This window comes from Aythya fuligula, chromosome 2 (genome assembly GCF_009819795.1).
Source record: "Aythya fuligula isolate bAytFul2 chromosome 2, bAytFul2.pri, whole genome shotgun sequence".
Classification (NCBI taxonomy): domain Eukaryota; kingdom Metazoa; phylum Chordata; class Aves; order Anseriformes; family Anatidae; genus Aythya; species Aythya fuligula.
Genome location: NC_045560.1, coordinates 19,351,340 through 19,376,289, shown reverse-complemented (window position 1 = coordinate 19,376,289; position 24,950 = coordinate 19,351,340). Strand labels below are relative to the sequence as shown.

The 24,950-nt window shown below is 44.2% G+C and overlaps 1 protein-coding gene across 2 annotated transcripts in view; it reads left to right on the top strand.

Annotated features, from left to right (window-relative positions):
- The window catches only part of SPAG6 (sperm associated antigen 6), a 37,731-nt gene extending 29,798 nt beyond the window's left edge, over positions 1 to 7,933 (top strand). For both annotated transcript variants that reach the window (XM_032183285.1, XM_032183284.1), the window contains 3 exons: positions 418 to 534; positions 3,252 to 3,397; positions 5,252 to 7,933. In XM_032183285.1, coding sequence (XP_032039176.1) covers positions 418 to 534; positions 3,252 to 3,397; positions 5,252 to 5,318 — 330 coding nt within the window. In that variant the 3' untranslated portion in view covers positions 5,319 to 7,933. The remainder of the gene's footprint in view (positions 1 to 417; positions 535 to 3,251; positions 3,398 to 5,251) is intronic.
- Positions 7,934 to 24,950: the final 17,017 nt, after the last annotated feature.

Here is a 24,950-nt window from a genome sequence, read left to right as displayed (position 1 = left end):
TTTCTGCCTGGATGGTCGTGCACCTTGCTATCCCACACCAGCAGATTCTCCTAATAAGTCACTTCTAAAATACAATTTTTTAAACTGTGTTTTGATTTAGCTTTCTTATTATATTACAGTACTTCAATTTACTTAAAGGATCTACTCCTGATTCTGTTGTAGCCAAAGTAAAATTGCCATTACTTTGACTGTAGATAGCATAATAAGAATATGATGCACTGTAGGTTTGAGGTTTAATAAATCTAAGTAGAAAATTGATCAGAATTCTGTAAGAGTATTTTCAGAATAAAAAGTATGATGTCCATCAGGTCACTCTAACAAAGAATCAATTTGGTCAGACTTCAGGGATATGTAACATGAATTCTTGTTGTTTTCATTTATATCTTACTATAGTAATTTTATTTTGCATTTCAATAGACTAAAAGAGCATTAAAGAACATACTTCAGAAATGCACATATCTTCCAGCACTTGAACCATTGCTGCAGGATGCCCCTCCCAATATTCTGAAACACATTGTTGGGCAGTTTAGCAAGGTAAGAAAAGGCTCCGCTTGATGACTAATGCATTCGTTTCCATTTAGCAAGAAAGCTATCATTCCAAAGGTGGGGCATCTGTAAAGGTCTTAGTTTTCGCAGGATCCTCAAGCATCCCTCACAGAAGCAGTTTGAAGTGTCGTGCTTTGTTGTCTGATAAAACTGGATGCTGTTTTGTCTGGAACCTGCTATAATTCATCCAAAGACAGTAAGAAAACAATTGCTTATAAGCAAGGTGGTTCTTTTCTTCTTTGCCTCTTGAGATTAAGTGAAATACTAACTCGTGCAAATACTTTCACTGAGCCAATGCATCACATAAATCCCAGTTATATCTGTTTTAGACAAAGTGCAAGCTGTCTGTACAGGACAGGAGTTGCTTAAGTTGGATGTTTTACAGTAACCTAGAGTGCAAAGACTTCATCGTTTCCATCCTCATTAATTTTCAGTCTCAATTAAGAAAGCTTAAAACACTCTACATCTTTTCTCGTCTGTCAAAATTGTAACTGTTTATTGGTCGTTACATCATTGATTTGAGCACAGCATGTAAAGAGCAATACTGTTTAATCAAAACATTTCAAATTATTTAAGTAATTCCTAAATAAACAGGAGACTTCTAGTTATGCTTACTAGCAATTGGAAATCCTGCTTAACTACAGACTTTCCTTCTGTGCAGTTTAATCTGCTTGGAGTATAATGCAGTATATGCAGTGCGATCTATTTGCAGGGGTACCAGATTCTCTTGGTGAGGTGTGCTTTCTGGAAATGGCCGAGTAAAACTCTTGATTGGTAATCAATTCTTCTCATCACAGATCTGGAAGTACTGCTGTTTGTAGTGCACATTGGAGATTTGCTCAGAATTCAGTGCCTTTGGCTTTTGTGTGCTAACTAGAACTATCAAAGAGTTGAGTGTGTAGTAATTGGTTACGCAGTGTATATACATTTGAGTGTTGTTTGCTGTCAAGGTGATTTTGTATCCTTTATATCAGCTGATATTTTGTTTATTTTTTCTTCTTATATATTGTATTAAAATTTTACTTGTCAAGCATTTGTTATTCTAAAGTATACATTTAAAATTAAGTTCTTTGCACTAAAAGCTTTTTTTTTTTTTTTTTTCAGTCCTGTAACATAACTTAGGAATTTCCTATTTTTAAACCTGAGATGTATTAGTTTTGTTGGCTTATTTATAGCTCAGTAAAAGCCTTATTTCTGAGCTGTGCTTCAGAGTGGGATGCTATGTGTTTTCACTGCTGGACTGTCTCATTTTAGCGTTGCCCTTTCCAGGGTCTTTACAATTCTGTGCTGTCTCAGTTTGGACTCGGGGTGGGGAGAGACTGTCTCAGAGGTGTTGTCTGTCTTTAGAGCCTCTTCCAAGAAACTTTTCTGCTGTCTATCCTGCCTGGGAGTCACGGTGTGGAGGAAAAAGGCAGGGAAAGGGCCATATCCTGTCTCCTTGCTAGTTCCTCCTTGGCAGTTCTTGTGGGAGGTATGTGGAAACAGCTGTCTGTTTAGTTCCCAGAATGAAACAACCACAGTTGTTCCCGACACTTCTCTGGAACACAGTAGAGAGAAGTCTCTGTGCTCTCCTTGTTTTTCCTCACCTGTCTGTTGATTTTGTGCAGCCTAGAGGGACCAGAGAAATGAAGGCTGTTTGCCCATATGCGTGACAGAAATTTCATCCTTCTTTTCCTCCATCCTTTTAGGTAATCCCTTCCTCCTTCAAGGCTCTTGTTTTACACTGACACACAGTCAAATTTATGGCTCGATTTGTCCAACCAGGGTGAAGGCTTACAAAATGCTTTTGCCCCCATAGCCCCATAGTATGTAGCTCTCAGGGTTGGCTTTAAACCCATCTGTTTTTGTTGTAGATGCAGCTGACATCTTGCATTATCTTTTTTTTTTTTTTTTTTTTTTTTTTTTTAATATTATTGCAGCCCTGTGGGCCTATGGACTACATGCTGTCATTCTCCATTGCCTGGCCCAGCCCCCACCTCTCTCCCTTTCGTCCTCTGGAAAAAAACTGCATATTGGCATCACTCAGGGAGTGCAGAATGTATTGTCTGATCATTTCTGCTTCTCATCCCCTTTGGCTGCAGAAACTTAACATTTTTGCTTTGTGTGTGTATGTGTGTAAAAGGCTTCCATGGCTACACAGTGTGTTGTAGGATTTTAATATCCAGGAATTTAATAGTAGCGTGTAATGCTTCAAGGCTGCATTGTTCACTTGCAACAATTCTCAGTATTGTTTTCACGCAATAATCTATACTAGATCATTATGATGATATAAAATTCTGCCCTACAATTAAACTGTGGGAATTGACATAAAAGACCTGAATAACTTGGTTTAAGTGGAACAGATGCTGTTGTTATTCCATGTTAGTATTCTGTTTTTATTATCTGTTTAATCTCCACAATCATATTGTCTCTGTAGGGATAATTCAAGAAATATTACTTATGGAGCAATAAATGTTCAAATCAGAATTTGTATATATGTTACGTATTAAAGTACATCTTAAATTACATTATAACAATAAAAGGTTGGTTTATTATTTTTGCTGCATACCTGTGTGTTAAAATACAGTAGTCATTACAGATATACCTCTGATGTGTTCCACTTTAACTGTCCTCTGAATTAAAAACAGATAAGCAATATTTGAGCCCAGTAGTGCAGAGATTCCTTTAAAATAATATATTCTTTTTATATACTTTTCTGTGTGTAGGTGTTACCACATGACAGTAAAGCACGTCGTCTCTTTGTAACAACTGGTGGACTTAAAAAGGTTCAAGAAATAAAAGCAGAACCCGGGTCACTTCTTCAGGAGTATATCAACACTATTAACAATTGCTTTCCAGAGGAAATAGTAAGGTAGGGAAAATGAAATCTAAAAAAAATCCATACTTTTAGATGTTTTTCACAGTAGCAATACAAAGTGAGGATTTAAAAAACTGAACTACATGACTTTTGTTTTTAATCAAACAGTGTAACGTTTGGTTAAATGCCCCAGTGGTAACCACAGATTTTAGATACATACTTTTGAACGCTTCCTATCTTCTGATTGTTTTGGGGAATAAATTTCTTTGTTTGTAAATAAAGCCCAAATAATCAGGCTGTTGCAGGAAACTGAGATGAAAAGCTAGTCCTACGCTACCCAGATGAACCCTGAGGCTTCAGCACAGCCACTCAGAGTCATGAATGTCTAGAGCAAGTTTAGTTTATCTTGGTAACTTATCTGTGGATTTCTCAGGTATTGGTGAATCTTTGGTTACGTCCTTGACTTCCTTAAGCGCCTGTCTGAACTAGTGTATTCAGAGGCTCCTTTGAAACTTCCTCTGATATACAGAGGGTGCAGTTGCTCTACCCACAGCTGCCCTTCCTCCCCCAGCCTCATCATGAGGCTTAAGTGTTATATAAAAGGACCATGCACCAGCTGTCTGCACCAAGTTGAACTTTGCCCTTAATTAATACAGAAACACTATTAAATAGCTTACAGTCAAAATGTCACCATCCTAAATTGTAATAAGGAGGTAAATGCCCTCCTAGATTCTAGATCCATTTACCAGTCCTTCACTCCATCAACACATCAAAAGGATGTTGTACTCATGCACTCCCTCTACAGGCTCTGAAAATCTGCATCATCAATTTTAATTACAGCAACAGAGTTCTTTAGCTAATAGCAGCTACAGACAGTCATGCAAAATGAAGCCCAGTGTGTCTCCACAAGGAAAAGCCACTGGCTGTCAAATGGGTAAAAGCAAAATCAGTTAAGTTAGTGTTACTGTTGGAGAACTATTGAGTTTTAAAAAGACTTTAAAAGGTTGTATTATGCAGAAATAATTCAGAAAATGAAAATCTTCATCATAATTGGATCCTTCTTTAATGGGAAAACATTGGGGATTTTTACTTGAATACATTTTAGGCATGCGCTACATAGAAGTGTGTTCCTCTCTCCTTATAGTTAAGGCTTCCGGGGTTTAGAGGTGACATCTTAGCATGCCTGCAAAACCATGAATGTACTGTGATGTATGTTTTTAGAATAGCATGATAATAATTTTCAGATACTCTTAACATGGAAAACAAGGACTAAATGCAGCTTTGATGATGCTTGCATATTGGAAGCATGTAGTTGGTCCATTGTGGAAAACCAACTGAATGACAGCAGGACAATAATGGCACCATAGAGTTCTACTCTAGTGAAAACCTATTGGATAATCTCCACCATTGAGCTGACACCAGAGACGGAAGGTCACTGTGATCATTTTTTTGTTGTTCCAGAATCAATGTCTCTTGCAGTGATGTAGCCTTCACATGAGCTTTGGGGTGTGTGCTTATGTTTCACAAACAGCAGTAGGCTATTTTTCTCTGGCAGCCTATGAATCAGTATAAACTCATGCCTTTTTATTAACGAACCTAATTTCAATAGACGTTAATATCTACGTTTCCCAATAAAGATGATGCTTGTGGCTGCTGAACCTCTCTTAAAAATTTGCCACTGCCCCAAACGAAGCCAACATCTTTTTTTGAAAAACTGACTTCCGGTTATAAATGATAATGTAAGTTGAAAAGCAGACTTACATCACTCTAGGAGAATAACTGTAGAGTTTGTTGACCATTGTTTAATGCTAGGATTTTTTCCCGATCGATAGAAATATGAATAGTTCCATTACTTAGCACAGAACATGCTTTGTAGTCTAATGCACAAACAATATGTTTCTCTTTCAGGTATTATTCCCCTGGATATTCTGAGATACTTCTGGAACGGGTGGAAAATTACCAGCCAGTTTTATAAACTTCAATTTTTTATTAGTGCTGTATTTCACATTTATGCTTTTATGACTGTAATACAAATACAGCTGTTGAAACTCTTGTTAGATTCTGCAATCTCCTTCTACTGTTTGAACCACTGAAAGAGCTCAGCACTTCCAGCAAGCTGTATTTTGTTTCTTATAAAATCATTGCTAAGTTTTTGTTCCTATTTGTTTTTTTTTATCTAACTTTACTACCACATACTGCAGCATATATCAGTGGAATTTCATGCAGGGGTGATGATTTATTACAAAGCTTTTTCAGAGTCAGTCATTTCCTCTTCCTTCCACAAGAAAGGTTTGTTATTATCTCATTCAAATTTTATCCTTCTCAGTACTTTATCGATTTTTTTCCCCTTCTGCCTTTGCATATTGTTTAGAGCTTCCCAAGCTTGAGAGCAGGAGGAAAAAGTTGTCCCTTGTGTCTTTTCTAATTATGGAATCCATTCTGCACTGAGATATTTCCTACCATTACCTTTCAGAAAGTGAAGCGATATGATTTTGCATCTCCAAACATGCTAATAGCTGTTAAATAAAAAGGTAATCAAATCTGATGATGATAAAAGGGCTCTGTTCTGCATGCTACAAGAGTGTGGTGGTCCTGCCATGCTAGATAATACACCTACTGCAGAAGTCCTCCTAATTAAGGCAGGATTACGTGGAAGGGTGGCACAATACATTGTTTGGTGTATGTGTCATTGTTCCTCTTGGAAGGGACAGAGTGAACTCGGAGCTTCCCTGGGTACAAAGGGAGAGAAGGACCCTGTGAGGTTCTGCCCCATTTGGGTCAGCAGTGCTTGGACAACTCAGGAAGAGAGGAGAATTGCTTGGCTGCGGGAATACTGTTAGCAAAGCTTTGAGCTCATTCAGAGGAAACCTGAGGATACTGGAGTCCCACTGATTTGGTGCACTAAGACTGCTCAGTACTTATTCTTCAAGTGATGAAACTGCTGCAGAATTGAGTAGAAACACACTTGGAACTGAAGCTTACAGATCACGTAGACGTGGAGGTTATTGGAGGTATGAACTGAGAGATGTTCGAACATCCAGGAAATATTTGTGCCCTCTTTTGTAGGGTGAAAAAACTGTTATATTCTTCCTGCTCTTTTGGTGTACTGTAGCAGCAGGGAGCGTCATACAATCCTTTAGTATTCATCAAGTAATAGGTAATTGTCACTTACTATTTTTTGTTCTGCTAACCATTTTTCTCTTCTTAGTTTGCAGCAGTTTCTATTTTTTTCTTTTTTCCCAAAGAGCAATATGCAGCGTTTCTGGAATGGGATGTTGAAATGCTGGCAGCTGCAAGGGAATACAATACTTGAAAACCCCTGCAGGAGAAACTTGTCTACTTTCTTAAACATATTAACTGAATGAGTTTATAAAACAGGGATAGTCTCTTCTATTACTTGTAAAAAAGAGAGCAGAGGCTTACTGCAGTTGGAAATGATTTAGAGTTGGTTTTCCCTGCCAAATTCCAAATGACTATTTTCTTCTTGTCAGCATATTTTTCAACAGTTCACAAAACCATTGATGGGCTATCTTGTGCTAAGGTTTAATTCTACAGAGGGCTATGCCACTGGTCGGAGGTACTTGGTGCTCTCAGGCTCATCTGAGAAGCAGGGGATGCCCAGTAGCTGGCTGTATGGCACACAGCTGAGATGGAAAACGTTGGTCTCGTGACTGCTGATGTATAAAACCACACCACCTGGGTTCTTGCCTTAGCCTACACCAGAAGGAGAAGTCTTAGAATCGACTAACCATGTGCCTTTTCCTTTTTGGTTTTTATATTTTGACATTATTGATGTTACAACACTGGTGGAAAAACATCAGGTCTACTAAGAAAATCGTTGTAATACTCAATAGATTTTGCATTATTTGCAAAATGCATTATGGATATTTAAAAATGAAATGTTGTACAATCTCTGAGAGAAAATGTACTGCAAGGGCTCCCAAAGAGTCTTGAAGGATCTGAAGCCCTTATTTTCCCTAATAGAACAGAAATCCTGTAGTTGCAGGGCAGATGGGAGGCAGGATAGGTATTTAGCTGAGTGCCTGTAGCTGTGTTTTGGTTTTGGGAGCACAGCCACAACACACAGTGCTAATGTATGTGTTCTGTGTGGGGAGAGCCAAGAGGCTTCAGTCTCCTGACAAAGGTGCTACACTGTAGTGATTCCACAGGGTTAAATTTCAATGCCTAAACCATTTGTCCACAGTTTTTTTTGCAGCCTTTTACTGATTGCTGACAAAGGAAGTGATTGCACAAGGCAAACCTTCAAAGTGATTTGATTTTGCAGGGTGCAATCTCAATCAGATCTAGCGTAAGTACATCTTTACACCAGTTGCGCAGTTCTGTCCTAGGCTGGTGGAGCTGTTTGGCCTCTTGTTGCGGGTCTCCCTCCTGGATGATGCCACATCTTATTAGGCTGTGGCAGTGCAAAGTCCTCTCCTGCATACTTGGAGAAGCCCTTAGCTCTCCTCTGCTGGCAGGCTGCTTCCCTGCACACCCTGTGGCTGGAAGCTTAGCCAGTGGTGCAGATCTGCACAAGGCAGATCTAGGCCTTTGCAACAGAATTATCATTAGTTTGTATTTTAGGCTTACTTTACTAGGGCAAGAGTTGCTTTTTTTTTTTTTTTTTTTTTTTTCTGTATTATTTCACAGGCTCCAATGTATGGTGTTTCTGTTCTGCCCTCTTGTTTGACTTAACTCGTCATCTAAAACTATATTAATGTTTGTAATTGCTACTCTGGCAAGCTTCAAGTGTGTACCATTTGTCTCAATTTCATAGAATAAAATATAGATTTGCATTTTAATTCATTGTGTAAATGCTGTTTTCATGCTAGTTCGTGACTGTGATGCTAGAGAAGATGAAGAGTAGGCTCATTTTGCAGCTGAGCCCGACACCACCTCTGAATGTTTGTCTCGGCATACCACTCAACAGTGCCTGAATTTCTCCTTCTGAGCTTAGAGACATACAATGATTTCAAGTAAGAATCCTTCTCACAGAGGTGGCTTATTAAGACACACAAAGAAAATTAAGCCAGTGCTTTGGCAGAAGTGAATGTAAGCAGAGACAGCCCTTAAATCATTTTGCCAGTTGCTTTGACTGCAGTATGGAGACTTTTGAACCCAAGTCTTTAAAGGCTTTCTCTGGGGGCCCAAGCTATGATTTTTGTCTATATTACTACATCTATTATTATATCTACAGATGTAAACTACAGCCTTGAAAGAACATGTGGATGTGTAAAACTTCACCATATTTCATTCAGTGGATGGATTAACCGGCCTACAAAAGCTTCATTCTTTATATGAATGACTGGAACCCAAGAGGATCTGAAAGGGGGAAATTCAAGGAGTTCAACTCTTGTGCATATAATATGTTCTGCATTTCCAGAGGGGTTTACCAAGGCATTGCTTTGTCTCATCTGAAGTGATCAATCTGCTGGAGATCTGCGTCTTAACAAACAAATGAACAAAGTGTTGAAGGAGCTGAATGGAATCGGTGAAAGAACAAACGAATCCCATTTTGTGAAGTAAAGCATAAAGTTACTGTAATTAGGAAGCTGATGGTGTGTGGGTAGATCCTCAGCTGGGGGCTGTGAATTAGCTTGACCAGAAGGGAGTTACAGGCATGGAGGATGCCATGGAGCAGTCCACAGCTTGTGGGGTAAAGTGGAGTTTACTGATTTCTGGGCACGAAGAGGTGGTTGACTGTAATCCGTTCAAGTGAGGGATCTCTGGAAGTATGCTTCCTTGATGTGTCTTCCTTAATGGCTGCTTGGTGTATCTTGGTTGCTAGAGTTTTAGGACCAGGGTAGGAAAAACAATAAGGAGCAGCACTAGATTGCAAAGCCAATGATTCTTCTTCTTGTGCTGGCATTGGACTGCTTTTACGGTCTTGGATAAGCATTACAACTCCCTGTGTATCACCATCTTCCTCTGCGGAGAATCTGTTTTATTTCATTGTTAACTTACCTGAGTACTGGAAATACCACATTCATCTAAGAGGTCAATGCAGCAGGACTTAAATTCCTTATTCCTTACCAAACGTATTAGTTATATTGTTTAATAACCTTCAGAAATTTGCCTAAGATATCTTTGAGATGGTAATTTTTTAGAATTTGAGTTGCACTAAAAACCAGTGGATTCTGTGAGTTTCCTCATCTGACACAATTTGAAGGAATCTTAGAGAAAGAGGAAATTACAATGTCTCTCATGGCTGTACTAAAGCTGTTGATGTCATTTTTGTATAATACTTAACTGTTAATATTGATATTACTGTGCTGCATTCTGCAGTCAGCTCTATAATTTAGCTAGTGAAAATACTAATTACGTTATTACCGCTGTACTGTACTTCTAGATCCTGCAAAAAAGACTGGATTAGAAAATACATACAAGCAATGCTAAAGCACGAATTGGTGAGTATAAAGCCTTTTAAACCAAGTTATTTTGACGTGTTACCTTTCACAAGAGGTTACACTTACTTAGGTTAAACGTTTCTAAGTTGTTCGTGTCCCCTGTCCCGCAGAGGTCCGATGGTGAGGCTGGCTGCGTGCTCAGCACGGCGCTGAGGGCCATCTAGCCTGTTGGCTGGAGTAGGAACCAGTTGTGTTCTCTGTGATGCATCAGCAGGCTGGGGAGAGGAACAGTGCGGCTGTATTAATGCCATCATCCTAACGGATTTCCAAGAGATTTTGGTAGCTTGCTGTTTCTCCATATAAATACACTTGTTCCTGCTAATTCCTGTCTCCAAGCTGAGTTAAAGGATAGGCACCTGCTTCAGCTTGGGTTCTTCTACGTTTTGTTCCTTCTAACACAAACCCAACATTTTAGGGTGGGGAAAAATATGCTAATGTCTTTCTCTAAATCAACACTCTTGATTATTTTGGTGTCAAGATAGGTGATAGGACTCCTCATGACCTTGTGACAAGATCCGTGCCCTTTGCTCCCTGAGGAAAGTTTTGTCTTTGTTGCTACAGCCTAATGGTGTGTTTTACCACTGTTGTCCTATAATTAGGTCTGATGTCCGCTGTGCACGTTCACCTTTCAATATTAGGTCAGTGTTAAGGCTATTATCAATCTAAAAGGTCGGATTAGTACCAAGATTTGGCTCTTGTTACCCCTACGGTGCTATAGTTATATTACAGTCTATTGTTAAAAATTAATAATATGCAGCATAGAGGCCTGATGGAATCATGTTAATGAGAGCACTGAAGCTTCATTGACTTGCAATATCATTAGAGCTCCGAGACAGGTTTATAGCCTTGTGCAAAGTATATTTGTGTTGCTTTAGACACAATATTTATTTGGTCACACCCAGCCAAATGTTTCCTTGCTAAATTAAAATAAATGCTGGCTAGTTCAATGAGCTACAAAGATATATAGAGTAATTTCAGGTTCTCAAGTCACAGAAAATGAGCCCCAACAATGGAAATCAGTAGAGGATCAAAAATGATGGATATACTGGAGTGAATAAGAGCAAAGAGAGAAGGGAGTTTACAGAGTTGAAAGAAGTTGATATTGTATGACTCAAGCAATGTATATAATTTGGAAGGAACAGCTCCCATTTGTAGGCTGCTCTGATGTTTATGTAACCCCTCCCCATATACACACACATGCACGTTTTCAAGCGTAGTTAACAGAAATGTGATTGTTGCAATTTCTGCCTTTGCTTTCTCAAGACTCGCCGCTGTAAAGCATCTGTAGTGGCTGGGGGAGAATTCACTGGCAGGCCCCCTGAGGGCTTGGAGCACCCCAGAGGCAGTGACATTTGGCAGGGGGGGTCTTCTCAGGGTTCAAGGCATCGTCCTGTGCTCCTTGAATACCATCACAGGCAGGGCGATGGAGCTGAAGGATACATCAGTCTGTTCTGACAGCATGTACCCATGGGGATGAGGGGAAGTATGGATCCCTCTCTTCTATCTCCTCCTCCTCTTCCTCCTCCCTCTCCATTTCCTCCTCCTCAGTGTGTCCCAGGGTGTTGCGGGAGGCTTCAGCAGTGCTCTGAGGTTGAAAACTGGTATGAGTGCTAAGTGTTATTACTGTTTACTGATGTGATTAATGTGTAGCTGACCTTAATTCATTTTCTTGTGGTAATTCCCTTGGTTAAAGTGGAGAAAATGAAAATGTATTTTAAGAAGCTGTCATCTCAGAAGATACAGCTATGCCTGCCGTACCTCGTCCTGTCTGACAGCAAGGGTGTGAAACCTGCCTTTCACCCTGAGATGTGAGCTGCAGTTGGACCATCTCCCCGTATTTATACATCTTTTTATATCAGGCATGATTTACCGTGAACAAAATCTGTTCAAATTTTGCCATCGGCTCCATTTATCATGAGGTCATGAATCATTATTTTAGGTCTAACCTTTCCCCCCCAAGTGTTTTTAAAATCCCGACTTTGTGTTTATGCTGGTGCAGTCATGCAATGGGAATGTTTGGTAAACTCGCCGTTTAATTTACAATGCTCGAGCAGCTGCTTTATAACAGTTGAACTACTCTGACTTAAATGACTGTTCTTAAGAGATTAAAAACTAATTGAAAAGGTGAAAAAGTCCAGGGCTGTCTTCTCTCTCTCCCTCTCTTTGCATTTCACGTGTTTATTTTTAAAAGCATCTTTGAAACTGCTTTATAAACGATTTGAGTTCCTCTGCATAATTTAGATGGGAGAGGAAGGAATGCCACTTTGCTGGGACTTTTCTCTGACCACCTGAGAAAAACAAGTTTTTCATCCTCTTGGACATCATCTGGAGTTATAATAAAATGGGCTCTCAGCTGGATTCCTCCTGTGTGCAGATAGACAGAGCTACATCACTGCACACCTAAAGGAAGGACACGAAACTACAAAAGCAATCTGAAGTCTGGAGCTTGCCTGCTCCTCAGAGACCACAAGTAGTTTTCTGTAATCTTACCAAAAAGATTTGGATCTTGAAGGAGGGATGTGCTTCTCCTCCCACCCCAACCTGAGCAGTCCGAAGGACCAGAGCTGGAGATCCTTTTCTTCCAGTCACCTGTCTGGGCCAGCGTGAAAAGCCCTTGCAGGAGTTATTGAAGGAAGTTAAGGATCCACAAAACAAAAAAGTAACTTAGAAAAATTCAATAGCAGGATCTTATTAAAACAAAACACAAGCTAATTAAATTTCTGTTGAATTTTCACCCCAGTCTGTTGCAGATGAACGCAATGTGCTGCTCGTGTGGCTGAATCCCAGGGCGAGCGGCACGTGAAGGATCCGTGCAAGATGGCTGTGAGCTAGCTGGTGCTGCAGCCCGGCCGCACCGCCTGCATGGGGAGCTGATCCCGCAAACCCTCAGCCAGGAAAAGCTTTTGTTGCTGCGAGGGTGTTCGGTGCCGCGAAGGGAAGGTTCCCGGGCATATGGCTATCAGATGAGGGCGGCGCGGCTCCCGCGATGTTCGGGGCTGCTGGAATAGCTGGCTGACAGAGCTGTGCAACTTCACACAGGCACGATGTAATCTGAAGCCCTTCTGCAGGGAAACTGTAGGCAGTGAGTACAATTCTGGAGCCTGATATAAATTCCTTCCTGTTCAACTGCCAGCAGGTCCACTGCTGCGCACTAGCAAACCGTTGTTCCATAATGTAATTGAAAAGTTCCTCATTAAAGGAGCATTTTCTGTAGCCCCAAACGCACAGTGGTGAGGTCTTGGCTGTCTTCTGTTGCCATTTAGTTGTAAATGCTGGTCCATTTGCTTCATTCCCTTTCTTCTGCTGAATGAAATAATGGTTCCGACACTTTCTTCTGGATTTCCTTCATCTTTCCACCCATATATATTGGTTAATACTATTATTTTAATTAGTTAATTTGCTTTAACTCCAATTCATTGATATATGCATCTACTACATGGCTTTAGCTGTGGAAGAGATGGAATTAACTCCTTTAGCTCCTCCTCAATGCTTTTCTAGACCTCAGGAAAAAGAAAAAAAGGAATCTGTTCCTTTCTTCAGAAAATGTTCTTGCATGTTTCCAGGTTGTGACGCCTTTTTATAGTTTGCCTTATGTTTTTGTTTATGTGGCTAATTGCTCGTCAGATTTCCTTTAGCCCTCCTAAGCTACCACTCCACGTATTGCTTGTCGTAGTTCGTGCTCCTTTTAACTGACCTGCCTTTTTCTAAGGCTAGTTGCTGAGTCTTGGCAATAGTCAGAGCCTCTCACCAGCAGCCAGTTTTTGCGCTGACAATAGGCCGATGTGTGCCTTGAAAGCAAACATGTACAACTGCATATTAATTGCTAACAGTGTAGTGACAAGCACAATAATTTTTTTTTTTCAAATCCTTAAAAACAAAGAAAAAAAGTTGGATATATGTAAAAAAAAAAAAAAAAAAAAAAAAAAGAAGGAAATTATTGAAAAGCCACATTCAAAAACTGAGGAGCAGGCGTGCCTGAGATGGGCCACACAATTTAATCAGCTCTGTGTAAAATCTTGAAGAAATTCTCGTGCAGGGAAAGACTTCAAGAGCAGAGGAAAGCATTTTGGGCCCCGTGATGCCCTGTGCATAGGAAATATTGCACGTGGGGGCCTGCACGGTTTCTGCTGGTGTGCATCCCAGTAAAGGATTCACAGAGCAAACGTAGCTGCCCTTCTCCAGCAAGGCAGGCTGTTACTTGGTGAATTTATTCATTGCTTCAGATACGCTTTTATCAGACCTCAGCAAGATGTCATCAGGATCCCTCTGCGTGTGTTTTTATGACTGCTTTGCTTTAAAGCTGTGTGGAGCCAGCTACTGCCTTCGCCTTTCTCCCTCCTCCCCTTCTCTCCCCTCCACCTTTCCATTGCTTCCCCCCGCTACCTTCGGTGCAGGCTGTGAGGTCCGTCTGTCGGTGGGGATTTACTTTCCCAGCTTTTCTCTAGCCGTGTGTCTGTAAATGGCAGGCAGCATCGCTCCTAATTACATGTTGCCCCCAGATGCTCCACGGGCGATGCTGATGGATGGCTGTGTGGGTGGTGCTGGAGGCAAGGGGGAAGGGGCCCGGGACGCAGCTCCTGCAGTGGTAGCAGAGCTCTTTGGGCTGGCCTCATCCGTCCTCCCTCAGGATTTTACCCATTTACCCTTTCCCCGTCATTGTAGAAACGACACAGCATGCAGCGCTGAGGAGCTGCCATGGACTACAAGAGCTGCTAAACCCCTTCCATCGCTTGGCTTTGGTTCACCCCTAGTCCTGGCTTCTGAGGGTCTGCTGGCTGCATGGGTCCTGCTTCATTTCATCAATGATATTTCTGACAGCGACTTTCGGTGTGACTGGAGGAGGGATGAAAAGCTGGGTGATGCCGCACCTGGAAAGGAAGCTCGCCGCACACCGCAGAAATCCCAGGGAAGGCGAGGAGGTGGGAGCGGGGATGTCCAAGCCCTCGTTTTGCACACAGCTTGACTCCTCAGGGGCTGCTGATGGAGGAGGAGGAGGAAGTGAGAGCGTGCACACGTGTGAAAGCGCATCTGCAAAGGCTGTTTCCTCCTCTCTGACTGCCCTGCAGTCCCCAAAGGGTGCTATTTCTTCATGTGCCCGGGTAAGCTACTGGCAAGATGTGGATGGAGGCAGGCAGCACTGGCCTTGGGAACTGAAGCAGAGGGGCTGCATGGGGTTTTACACCTTGAGCTTAGTGCCAGCCTGGGAATTCACCCCCCAGAGTGTGCACTGAAACTCGAAGGCGTCTTGGGACAGTGTGCGGAAGTTCATTTAAGAACCCAGGGCATTAAGTGCAGTGTCAGACTGATGGTCCGACCTACTGCCTTAGCGAGGATGGATGTCAGGCTTTGCTGGGCTCCCAGCACCCTTTCTGCAGACCTGTTGGTGGCTGGGGGGTGCAAGGGAAGCTTGGCAGCCCTCTGGCAGCCCCCTGCTTGCAGTGGTGCCGGACGGCCTCCCTCATCCCAGGCACCGGGGCTGAGGGGTGAGGATGAGCAGTAGCCAGGGAGCGAGTGGGGCTTCACTCGGGAGCGGACACCACCACCAGGAGAAATGCTGGTAGCTCATTGTTTCACTTCAAACCACCCTTGCTCAGTTTCTAAGTACCGAGGTGGAATTTGTTCTCCCCTGCCCTTCTCTCCACGGGGACACAGCATTTTGCGCAGCTCCTCATCCCACAGCCTGCCAAGTGCAGAGGGTTCGTACACAGATAAGGAGATAACATCATTGCTGTCGTAGTTCTTGTGTGTCGTAGCTCTTTGTACATCATGGGTAATCAATGGGGATATTTCCTGCAGCATGAGGAGATGTCTGCATCGACAGCAGGATGGGGTGAAGGGGGAGAGGGAGACTGCAACCCTATGCCGAAATCATAGAGATGAATGGGAGAAATGAGCACTGAAGTGAAGAACGTAGCTAAATACAGGCCCTTTGGGCTAAAGAAACATAACAATGAGAAGTTTTTAGCCCAGCTATTAAGCATGGATATCTCTTACATGCCATCCGATGAGTGATGGATGCTGCCAAGGCCACTTGAGGACCCAGCGGGGCAAGGAGGCTGGGAGGCAGCCGAGCCTCCCCCTGCACCCGCAGCACGGTTCTGCAGGTGATGTTCTCTGCCTGCTGCCAAGATGGTCAGAAAGGAATCCACAAAGACAAAATAATAACAGTGAACAATAAATAACTAAAAATACAGGAGGCAGCAGCAAAATATTTCATTTTTTTCTTGGGCCGGACGTGGCCGCGGAGGCGGCTTTGTTCTGGGAAGAGAAAGTCCTGCAGCACGGCAGGCGCGCCTGGCTTGGGCGGCCTGTCCTATCTGTCATCGTTACGAGCACGGACAGATGATGATGATCTCCCCATTCTGTTTCTGCTTTCTCACGGTCTCCAGAGATGCTCATCCAGCTGTTTTCACCACAAAATGTATTTGGCTAATCCGTCCGTTTTTCTTCCTCGCTTCCTTGCTGTGCTTCCTACCTTTATCAAGCTGTTGCTGCCCTCTCCGCGCTCCCTGCTGCTCCCAGCCCTTACCGTTCGTGTTAACATCCCGGTGCTGGAAGGTGTCTTGCTGTCCTCCTCCTGCCCTGATGTTCAGCTCCCCGTCCCTGCCCAGTGCACGAGGTGGGTGCGAGGCGAGGGAGGAGCAGGGGCTCTGCTTTTTGGTGGGACCCTTCTCATGAATATGGGCTCTCCTCACGTGGCTCCATCCTTGCACCCACATTTATTTTTCAGGGGTGCAGCTAAAACCTGGCAGCCAGTTCACCTGGCGCCGTCAGCTTGCGGAGACCAGCAGGTTTCACAGGGCTGCAGCAGTCACTGCAGTGCCTTGAAAGGATGACAGTCACCTGGGGAGCCCTCCTGGCTGGGCTGTCCCTACCTGCTCACCTGCAGAACAAGCGCCCGGCAGCGCGGTGAAAGCAGGGGTGTGATGGATGCGCTCCAGGTGTGACCTCTCACCCGTTACAGTAGCCGAAAACCTTTGTGGGGAAGGTGCGCAATAGAAGATTGCGGGACAATAAAATAAAAGATCAATCAGGTGAGGGGTTCTGTTGTTAGGAATGTATTAACTGTTTGTAAAGCACACAGCCACCCGACAGGCCGGGCCACACCTGGAGGGGCTCGTGATAAAGCCACTGGTGGCTGAAGTGGCTTGGTCCAAAGGGCAGCCCGGTCTGGAGGCGTACGCGGAGCGTATCTGCTGCAAGTGCTATGGCACACGCAAGGAACCGAGCACACGGCCCTTTATCAAATGCCGAGGGGAAACACGGCCCTGCAGCCATGTAACGCTCTTGTTTTTCCAGAGGCATGGGACTAAGACGCCCCTGTGCCGTGCCTGACCCTGTGCCATGCGTGTCTGGCCAAAATGGAAAGGGAAGGGTGTGATTTGGTGTCTGCTCTCGGCCTTGCTATTTGTAGTGCCATTAAGAAGAAGGATTTGCTTCTTTTTTAGAGAATGTAACAAAGCCCATGAGCCTTAGAATAAAAATAATCACGGAGGACAGCATCTCTGCTGTTTCTTTGATACCATAACTCTGATAACCGCTGTGCATCCCTCGCGTTGCCTGGATCCAGAAGCAGCCGTCACGCTGGCGTTACGAAACCACTAGCTGCTCCAAACCCTCAAAGCCTCCTAGGGTTTCTGTAGCCAAAATAAATAATGCCCAGGAATGAGAGCTTCTTAATCCAGCCCCATTGCTGACAAAAGACGACGTCTCTAGTCGAATTTCCGTGCCACGTGCAAGAGGTGTTGGATCACGATTTTGGAGTTGGTTGTGTCTCTGCTTTGTGCTGCCACCTTCCGCAGCTGTGGTAGCCTGTAAAATACGGATTTATCCATGGCAGAGAAAGGGTGGAGGAAGGGTTGTGTTGCCATTCCTTTTCTCCGAGTGCCACCTTCTTAGAGCTGCATGCGTTTGCATCTCCTCTCCCCGCGGTACAGCTGCTATAATGTGCCTTGCGCCTTTAAATGTGCGAAGCACCATGTCTGTCTTGCAGGACCGTCAGCTCCAAGATGGGGGAGAGACAGGCTTTGTTTTCTCTCTTATGGAGATTTCGCATTTGTTCCTCCTTCACCACCACGTTGGCTTGCGGAGCGGGTTGGTAAACAATCCCATCCCGTTTGCCGGCATCTTTATGTTTTCTGCACGCAGGAAGCAAGATGCACGTTCTCCCCCTGCACGGGAAAAGGAGAGGGAAGGCAGATGTACAAAGCTCCGTCAGGGAAGCAGTGTCTCCTGCTGCAGAGCCTTGCAGCAGACAGGCAGCCCCAGCTCTCCCCCTTGAAACTGCAAAGCGCAGAAAATAAACAAGCAGCTGCATATTCTCAAGCGCCTGCTGACTATTTCTGTCCTCACCTCTACTGTCATTTCATTTTCAGGTTGTTTCATTATTATTATTTTTTTTTTGCCCAGCTCACCACTATTCTAGAGTGCAAGACAACACCAGTGGAGGTTGTCCTTCACCTGGTTGAATTAAGCAAAGGTCTGGCTCTGAACCCCACCACGGGTGGGCACAAGAGCCCGATGCCATCAGCGGGGAGGGGAGTGGGAGCCTGGGGGCTCCCTGGGGAGCCAACTTTGGGGGACTGAGCCCGGATCCCATCAGAGGAAGGCAGATTTCCACGCAGTGTGGTGCCTCGGTGCTGAGAAGAGGTGTTTTGTGTGGGCCAAGTTAAGGGCGAGGCAAAATGAGTGGAGCCACATTAGCAATAGAGCTTGTCTGCACGCTCAGAGGTTTACCGTGCTGCCAGCCCCGAGGAGTTCATGGGGCTGTCTGACAATTTGCGGAGAGGCCTCCAGGCTTTCTGTGGCCAGAGCTCTGTCCTTTTTCCCCCAGTGCATGTGACCTCCTTGCAGTGGGGTTCTTGCACCTTCATTGATCCAAGGGAGATGGTCTGGTATCAGCAAATGGGACAAAATCGTCCCCAGCGTTACCGTTCTTAAGCAAATCTGCTGCTGTGGTAGTTCTTACACCTCTTCTTCCTGCCATAACCCTACCAAGAAAACTGCCTTACCCCGTACCAGGTAGGAGGCTACAGTCTGACTTCTTGCTGCCATTCCCCAAAGCATATGTGTGTATACATAATGCATACATGTACAGTATATATGCAATTACATAGCCCTTTTTTTACTGTTTTATTTTAAAGATACCTTGAAATAATAATTAGGAAGCTGTTGTACTTTCCTTCCAAAGCAGGTTCCACATGGATTAAAGAACCTGAACACGTGATTTGCTTTTTAGCACTTAGAGCACCAAAATGGCTATAAATAAATTCAAATGTAATTTTCTCGAGAAAATAATTCCTCTGTTATACAGGCCGTATCTGCTATAATCTTCAGAGCCCGTTTTACCTGTGTAATTTGAAATTATTCAGAAAAAAAAACTACTTTTTTTTTTTTTTTTTTGGATGCAAATCTGTTTTATTCTGCTAAATCTCAGTCTCCAAGATGGCTTTTTCTACTCTTATTAATTCCCACAAGTAATTGGAAAAGGCTTATATCTTCAGAACGCCACTTCAACCTTCCAAGAACCTATCTGCACACACACCCCGTGCTCCTTTAACTACCCAGCTCCGTTTAAAGCAGCGCACTTGCTAGCTAGAGGTGCATGTATGCTAGTAAGCTGCTCCTATACTGCTGCATCTCTTGCTTGAAATGGAGATGGCATCATGCATACTAACGCATCAAACATTGGTATGAGTAGAACTGCATGTGCAGTAAACGTTTTACCAGTATAACCACCTCGGTAAAATAAAATTATACCCCTGCCTAATTATAATGAAATAAAAACAGGCTGTAGACCAAGACACAGTGGTTAATTCATTATTACAGTATGTTTCCAGCTGCAACAGAATATAAATATCACCTTTTCCCTGGTGGGTTATTTTAATTTTTTTCCATAATGTCAAGGATTTATTATTTCTAAATGCAATCACGACATCAGCTACAATGGGAACATTTTTATCTTTGCCCTGTGTGCCGTATAGACAAACCTCTGCAAGGCAAACAGCGAGCCTGCAGAAAAGGAGCTTATCTCCGAGGTTAAACAAGGTGTGGCCACACCGACGTGGGTCTCCCACACCATGGGAAAGTCGTTTTTCCAGCCCCTAATAGTGGTCCTTAGCCTGCAACGTGAAGAAAGTTTTATAGCTCTATATTTACACGTTTTTAGCACCATCGTATACTTTGTTTTCAAAAGAGACGTTATATTTAGAAGTTGCTCAAAATGTGGAGCATGTGTTAAATTTCTTGTGCGTAATCTGTCAAGACTAATTTGATTCGAGACCAGTGCCTTTTTTCCCCCCATCTGTTTGGAAAAGTGCAGTTGTAGAGACATCAGTCATGTAACACTTTCCGTGGAACAGCTTTACTGACAGTTGGGAGTTGTCAGTAACCATGTGCATTTCAAGCTCTCAGTCTGGCTACGAGGAGAAAAAACCCTCTGACACATAATTTCCAGGGAGCAGCAGAATTTAAGGCCGGAAGGACCCGGCACAATCGTCTGAGTGACCTCCTGCCTCGCCACGCACGGAGGAACTCATGTTTCAAGCCTAATAGCTGCAGAAAACACCCGCGTTTAGGCCAAACACACACCCCACTTAACAGCGTTCGCTCACCAGTCACCAGTAATTTATTTCACTAGTTAGCCACCATCCTTCAGCTCGCGTTGTGTACATAACTGTGCCTTGCTTCCTGTTTAAACTGATGGAGCTTCAGCTCCCTTAAGCTCTGCGAAAGCTTTGAGAGGTGCTGGATCTCTGTTCCTCGTCCAAATACAGGGAGACCAAGGCCTGCAGTGGGTAGGAAGATGCTGGAAGACGCAAATTGTTGGAAGGAGCAAAACAGACCCGTGAAGAGAAAACCATGAGCCTGGGGCTGGTGCCTGCGGCCCTGCTTTGAGGTTGCTCCTCCAGCATCGGGGCAGGGCCAGGAGCAGGGCTGGCAGGGCTCGGCAGGTCCCCGTGCTGCCTGCCGTGGGACGTGGAGGAAGGGGGCATGCAGGTGCCTCTGGAAGCTCTTGGGTTTTCAACGGAGAAGCAGCAAACTTGGGTCTTGTCCCTGAGCTGCTGAGAAATTTGGAGTTGGCTCTCTTGGAAACAGTGAAGGAAAGGCCATTGTGTTCACCCTCGGAAAGTTAACATGCTGAAGGGTTTCACAATAAAATGTTTTCTATCCTCCATGACTCTTTTTTTTCCTCTTCACTTATATCCTGGGCCAAAGGAGGCCAAAGTCAGAAGTGATGTAGCTACCATACCCTACTTGGCCTTTCCTTTCATCCCCTCTAGTGTGCACCAATCTTTATATTTTACCTCCTTTTGTGATGACGACGTGTTCTGCATATTCAGATTCATTTACTGCGCTCTCCAAGTCTTTTTCCTGAGCAACCAGCTCTGGGTGGCCCTACTCGAGCAGGGGGTGGACCAGATGAACCCAGAGGTGCCTTCCAACCCCAACCGTTCCGTGATTCTCTGATACCCTAACATCTGCGGATCAGGACGACATCTCTTCTGCTGAAAATCTTTAACACTTTTAAATGTCTGAGCTTGCTTTTGGCTGCCTTGAAAAGGTTATAGTTTTGCTATGCCCCTGCAAATGTTGATGTTGACTCTTTGGGTGTACAGCCTTTCCTTCTGGTTATTTACTCTTCCCCTGACCTCTGAGATTTTTAAAAATGTTGCTTAGGAATTGCTGTATAGTTTCTGTATAGTTTCTTCCAGTGCAGTGCAAAAATATGAACTAGCACATTTACAGTTACCTTTTTCCTGCAAATTGGAAATGAATCTGCTTAATCGTATTTATATTTTGTTATAATTTCATACAGTTCTTATTTCAATTAGTTAACCACTGAATCAAAGGCCCTCCGGAATTCACCCAGTCCAACACTCTGCTTGCAGGGGGCTATCACCAACAGCAGGTGAGGCCAGCCATGGTCCAGCTAAATCCTGGAACACCTCCAGGAGCAGAAGTTCCACGGCCTCTCTGGGTGACCTCTTATGCTCCCTTCCAGGTGAACATTTCTTCTCAAGCCCAGCCATCAATCTGTGGCCACCACCCCCTCTTACAGCCTCATGCACTGTGAGGATGAGTGGCTCATCTCATGCACTAAGAAGACGAATGACTCCTGTCTGCACAGCCACCCTTCAAAACGCTACGGGCAGCTGTTCAGCAGCTATTGGCCTTCACTAGATCAGACAAAACAAGCACAGCTCCCTCAGTCTCCCTCAGTCCATGCCTCTGACCATCCCAGTAACCTTCCACAGGACCCTTTACAGTTTCTCCACACCCCTTTTGGACAGTAAGACCCCCAAAATGGGTACAAAACTGAATAGATCTGACCACTGCCCTCATGTAGCCCAGTTTGTGGTTTGCCCTGCTGGGATGCTGGTGATTCATGCTCAGCCTCATGCTCCGTGTAACCTCATCTCCTTTTCACCAGGATGACTCTTCAGTGAGGTGCTTCCCAGCCTGTCACCGATGCACAGGGTCATTCTGCCTGATGTGCACAATTTGCACTTGTTGAACCTCATGAAGTGTCCATTGGCCCAGATCTCAAGTTTATTAAGAAGCCTCTTCTCTGAAGCTTTGTTCTGTCAGTCAAAGTACTTTAGTGGCATCAACGCATCTGACTGTGCCACCATCAAAGATGTTGATGAAGATATTGAACGATGCAGATCTCAGTACCGACCCCTTGGGTGATCCTCTGGACACTGGTGACCACCAGACATGGGGCCACCACCCTTTGAACCTGGTGTTTCTGCCAGTTTCCAGCCCTTCGTACAGTCTGTCCTCACAGCCCACACACTGAGCTTCCAAATGACGATGTTGTGGCGAGATGATGTCAAAACCCTACCGAAGTCGGGGTAGATGACACGCAGAACTTTCATCTTCTTCACACATTCAGTCATTTCCTCTTAGAAAGCACACGGGTTGGTTGAGTTCAGTTTGCCTTCAGTAAATCCATACTGACTGTTCCCAAGTCCTCCTTGTCCTCTCTGGCCTTGGAAGTGGATCCCAAGAAGGATATGCTCCATCATCTTCTAGTGACTGAGATGATGCTGATCAGCAAATAGTTCCGCAGTTTCCTTTCCTGTGTTTCTAAAGGCAGATGAAGTTTTAGACCTTTTCAGCTATCGGGGACTTCCCCAGTCACCACAGTTGTTACAGACAGCAGACAGCAGTCTCACAAGCACCCTGACCAGCTCTTGCAGGAAATGAAATGTGTCCATCTCTGGTATGCTCCCTGTCTGCATTTTGCATCATTGAGAAGATGCTCATGTAGCCAGCGAGGTCTTCTGCCACAATTCCATCTTTGCACGTAACCAAATTTTTTTCTTTTTTTCTGAGCTCTCAGTATATTTTCTTTAAAAATCATTCAAATCGTTTGGACACATTTCCACTTCATGGTTGCATCCCAGGAGACTGTATTTAGCGAGTCCCTCAGAAAACTGCAGTTTGTTCTCCTGAAGTCCAGAGCCTACAGCTTTGTTGCTTATTTCCCAGCCTTTTTCTACATTTCGGATTTAATTCTGGTCTCTTAGGAGAGATCCTGACACAGTGACCACATTTGCCACCAGCAAGTCACCAGCACATAACCCCTGGTTCTCCCCTTCTGCTTTCACGGTAAGAAATGATCACCAGCCCAGTGTAAGAGGTCCCTGGATTGCCTGCTCCATGTTGTGTTCCCTTCCAGCACATGCCTGGATGGATGAAACCCTCTGTTAGGACCCGGAGATTTCTACCCATCATCTCTAGAAATCCCTGTGCAGGATCCTCCTGGGTGGGTGCTCTGTGAGCGGCAGCCCCCTCTCCACTGGGACTGCCCCTCTGCTCCGTCCCCAGGGACTCCCCTGCTCTCAGTTTTCTTGCTGGAGCTGTGTGCTATTGGAAGGCTCCTTAACAGCGAGCACAATTCATACCATTCAAGTTTGATTCACAGTGACTCACATCACCTCGACTCATTCTGAGTCTCTTGATTCATGTCATTCTCGTTTCCTAATCAAGGTGCCACCAATCCCCAACCTTACAGTCAAACGCAGCTGAATCTCAGAAATCTAATTCCTCTCCTTATTATCTGGGCTCGGTGTAGAATGATAAGAATGATGATGTATATTTCTTTATCCTCAAGCTCTTTCAACCTGACCTGCACAAAATCTAGCGTTCTCTGATGTACACACCGTGACATACTGACCACAGATAGCTGCATTTGCACCCTAGCACGTGGCAGCTGTGAAGGTGGGGGCTATCAGAGGGGGATGTGAGCAACACTTTGCACTGATGAAAGTACAACACCAACGTTAACACCGGGCTGAACAGGCAGAATTTTATTCCTTTATTGGTTAATCCCCCAAAGCCCCAAACAATCATGCAAAGAATAGACTCTTTTGAATGAAAGTCACATATTAACTTTATATTTTGCTTGCCCTCCAGTTGAGCGCGTTTTTTTCCTCCCTCTCCCGCTCATTCATCTGACCAGGACTGTCTGTAAGAGAAGAACAGAAGCGAAGCTCGCAGGTCTTTGTTTTGAAGCAAAAATCCCGATGCAGAACTTGGGCTGCTCCTGCTGCCAGCAGGTAGGGCAGCCCGGCTCTACGGTGACGCATGGCCCTGTGCCACATGGCAAATAACGCTGGTATTAATCTCCCCTTGCTTTGTTCTGCCCCCCTCCTCCCGGTGTCTGATTTCATGGGGCGGCATAGCCAAAGGTCAGATAAACTACATGATGGCCAGAGCTGCTACTGAAGGAAGAAATCGGAAATGCCCCTCCCAGCATTTTCAGCAACAGGGATGGAGAGCAAATAAAATTTCTTTTGCTATCAACCTGCCTGATTTGTCATCTCTTGTTGCTGTTTCAGTACGGAAAGCTGTGGTACAGCCAAGGGGAAGTGGCCAAGACCAGCTCTGTTAGAAATGTTTCTGGGTCTGCCTGGCTCAGTACGTTTTTTCCTCAAAATGTTCTTTCTTTGGGTGTTTGATCATTTGCAACAAATGACTGTCCCAAGCTAAAAAAGATGCTGAGCTTTGCCTATGAGCTGCTGTGACCGACTGATTCATTAACTACCCGCTTTTCCCCAGGTTCGATTCAACGTGCTGTTCACAAAAAGATAACTAGCCACAAATTAGTCAAGCCGAAGTTTGATGCGCTTTGCTACAGGGCAAAAATTTTTTTTTGTTGTTACCAGTTTCAGATGACTGATTGCTCCTGT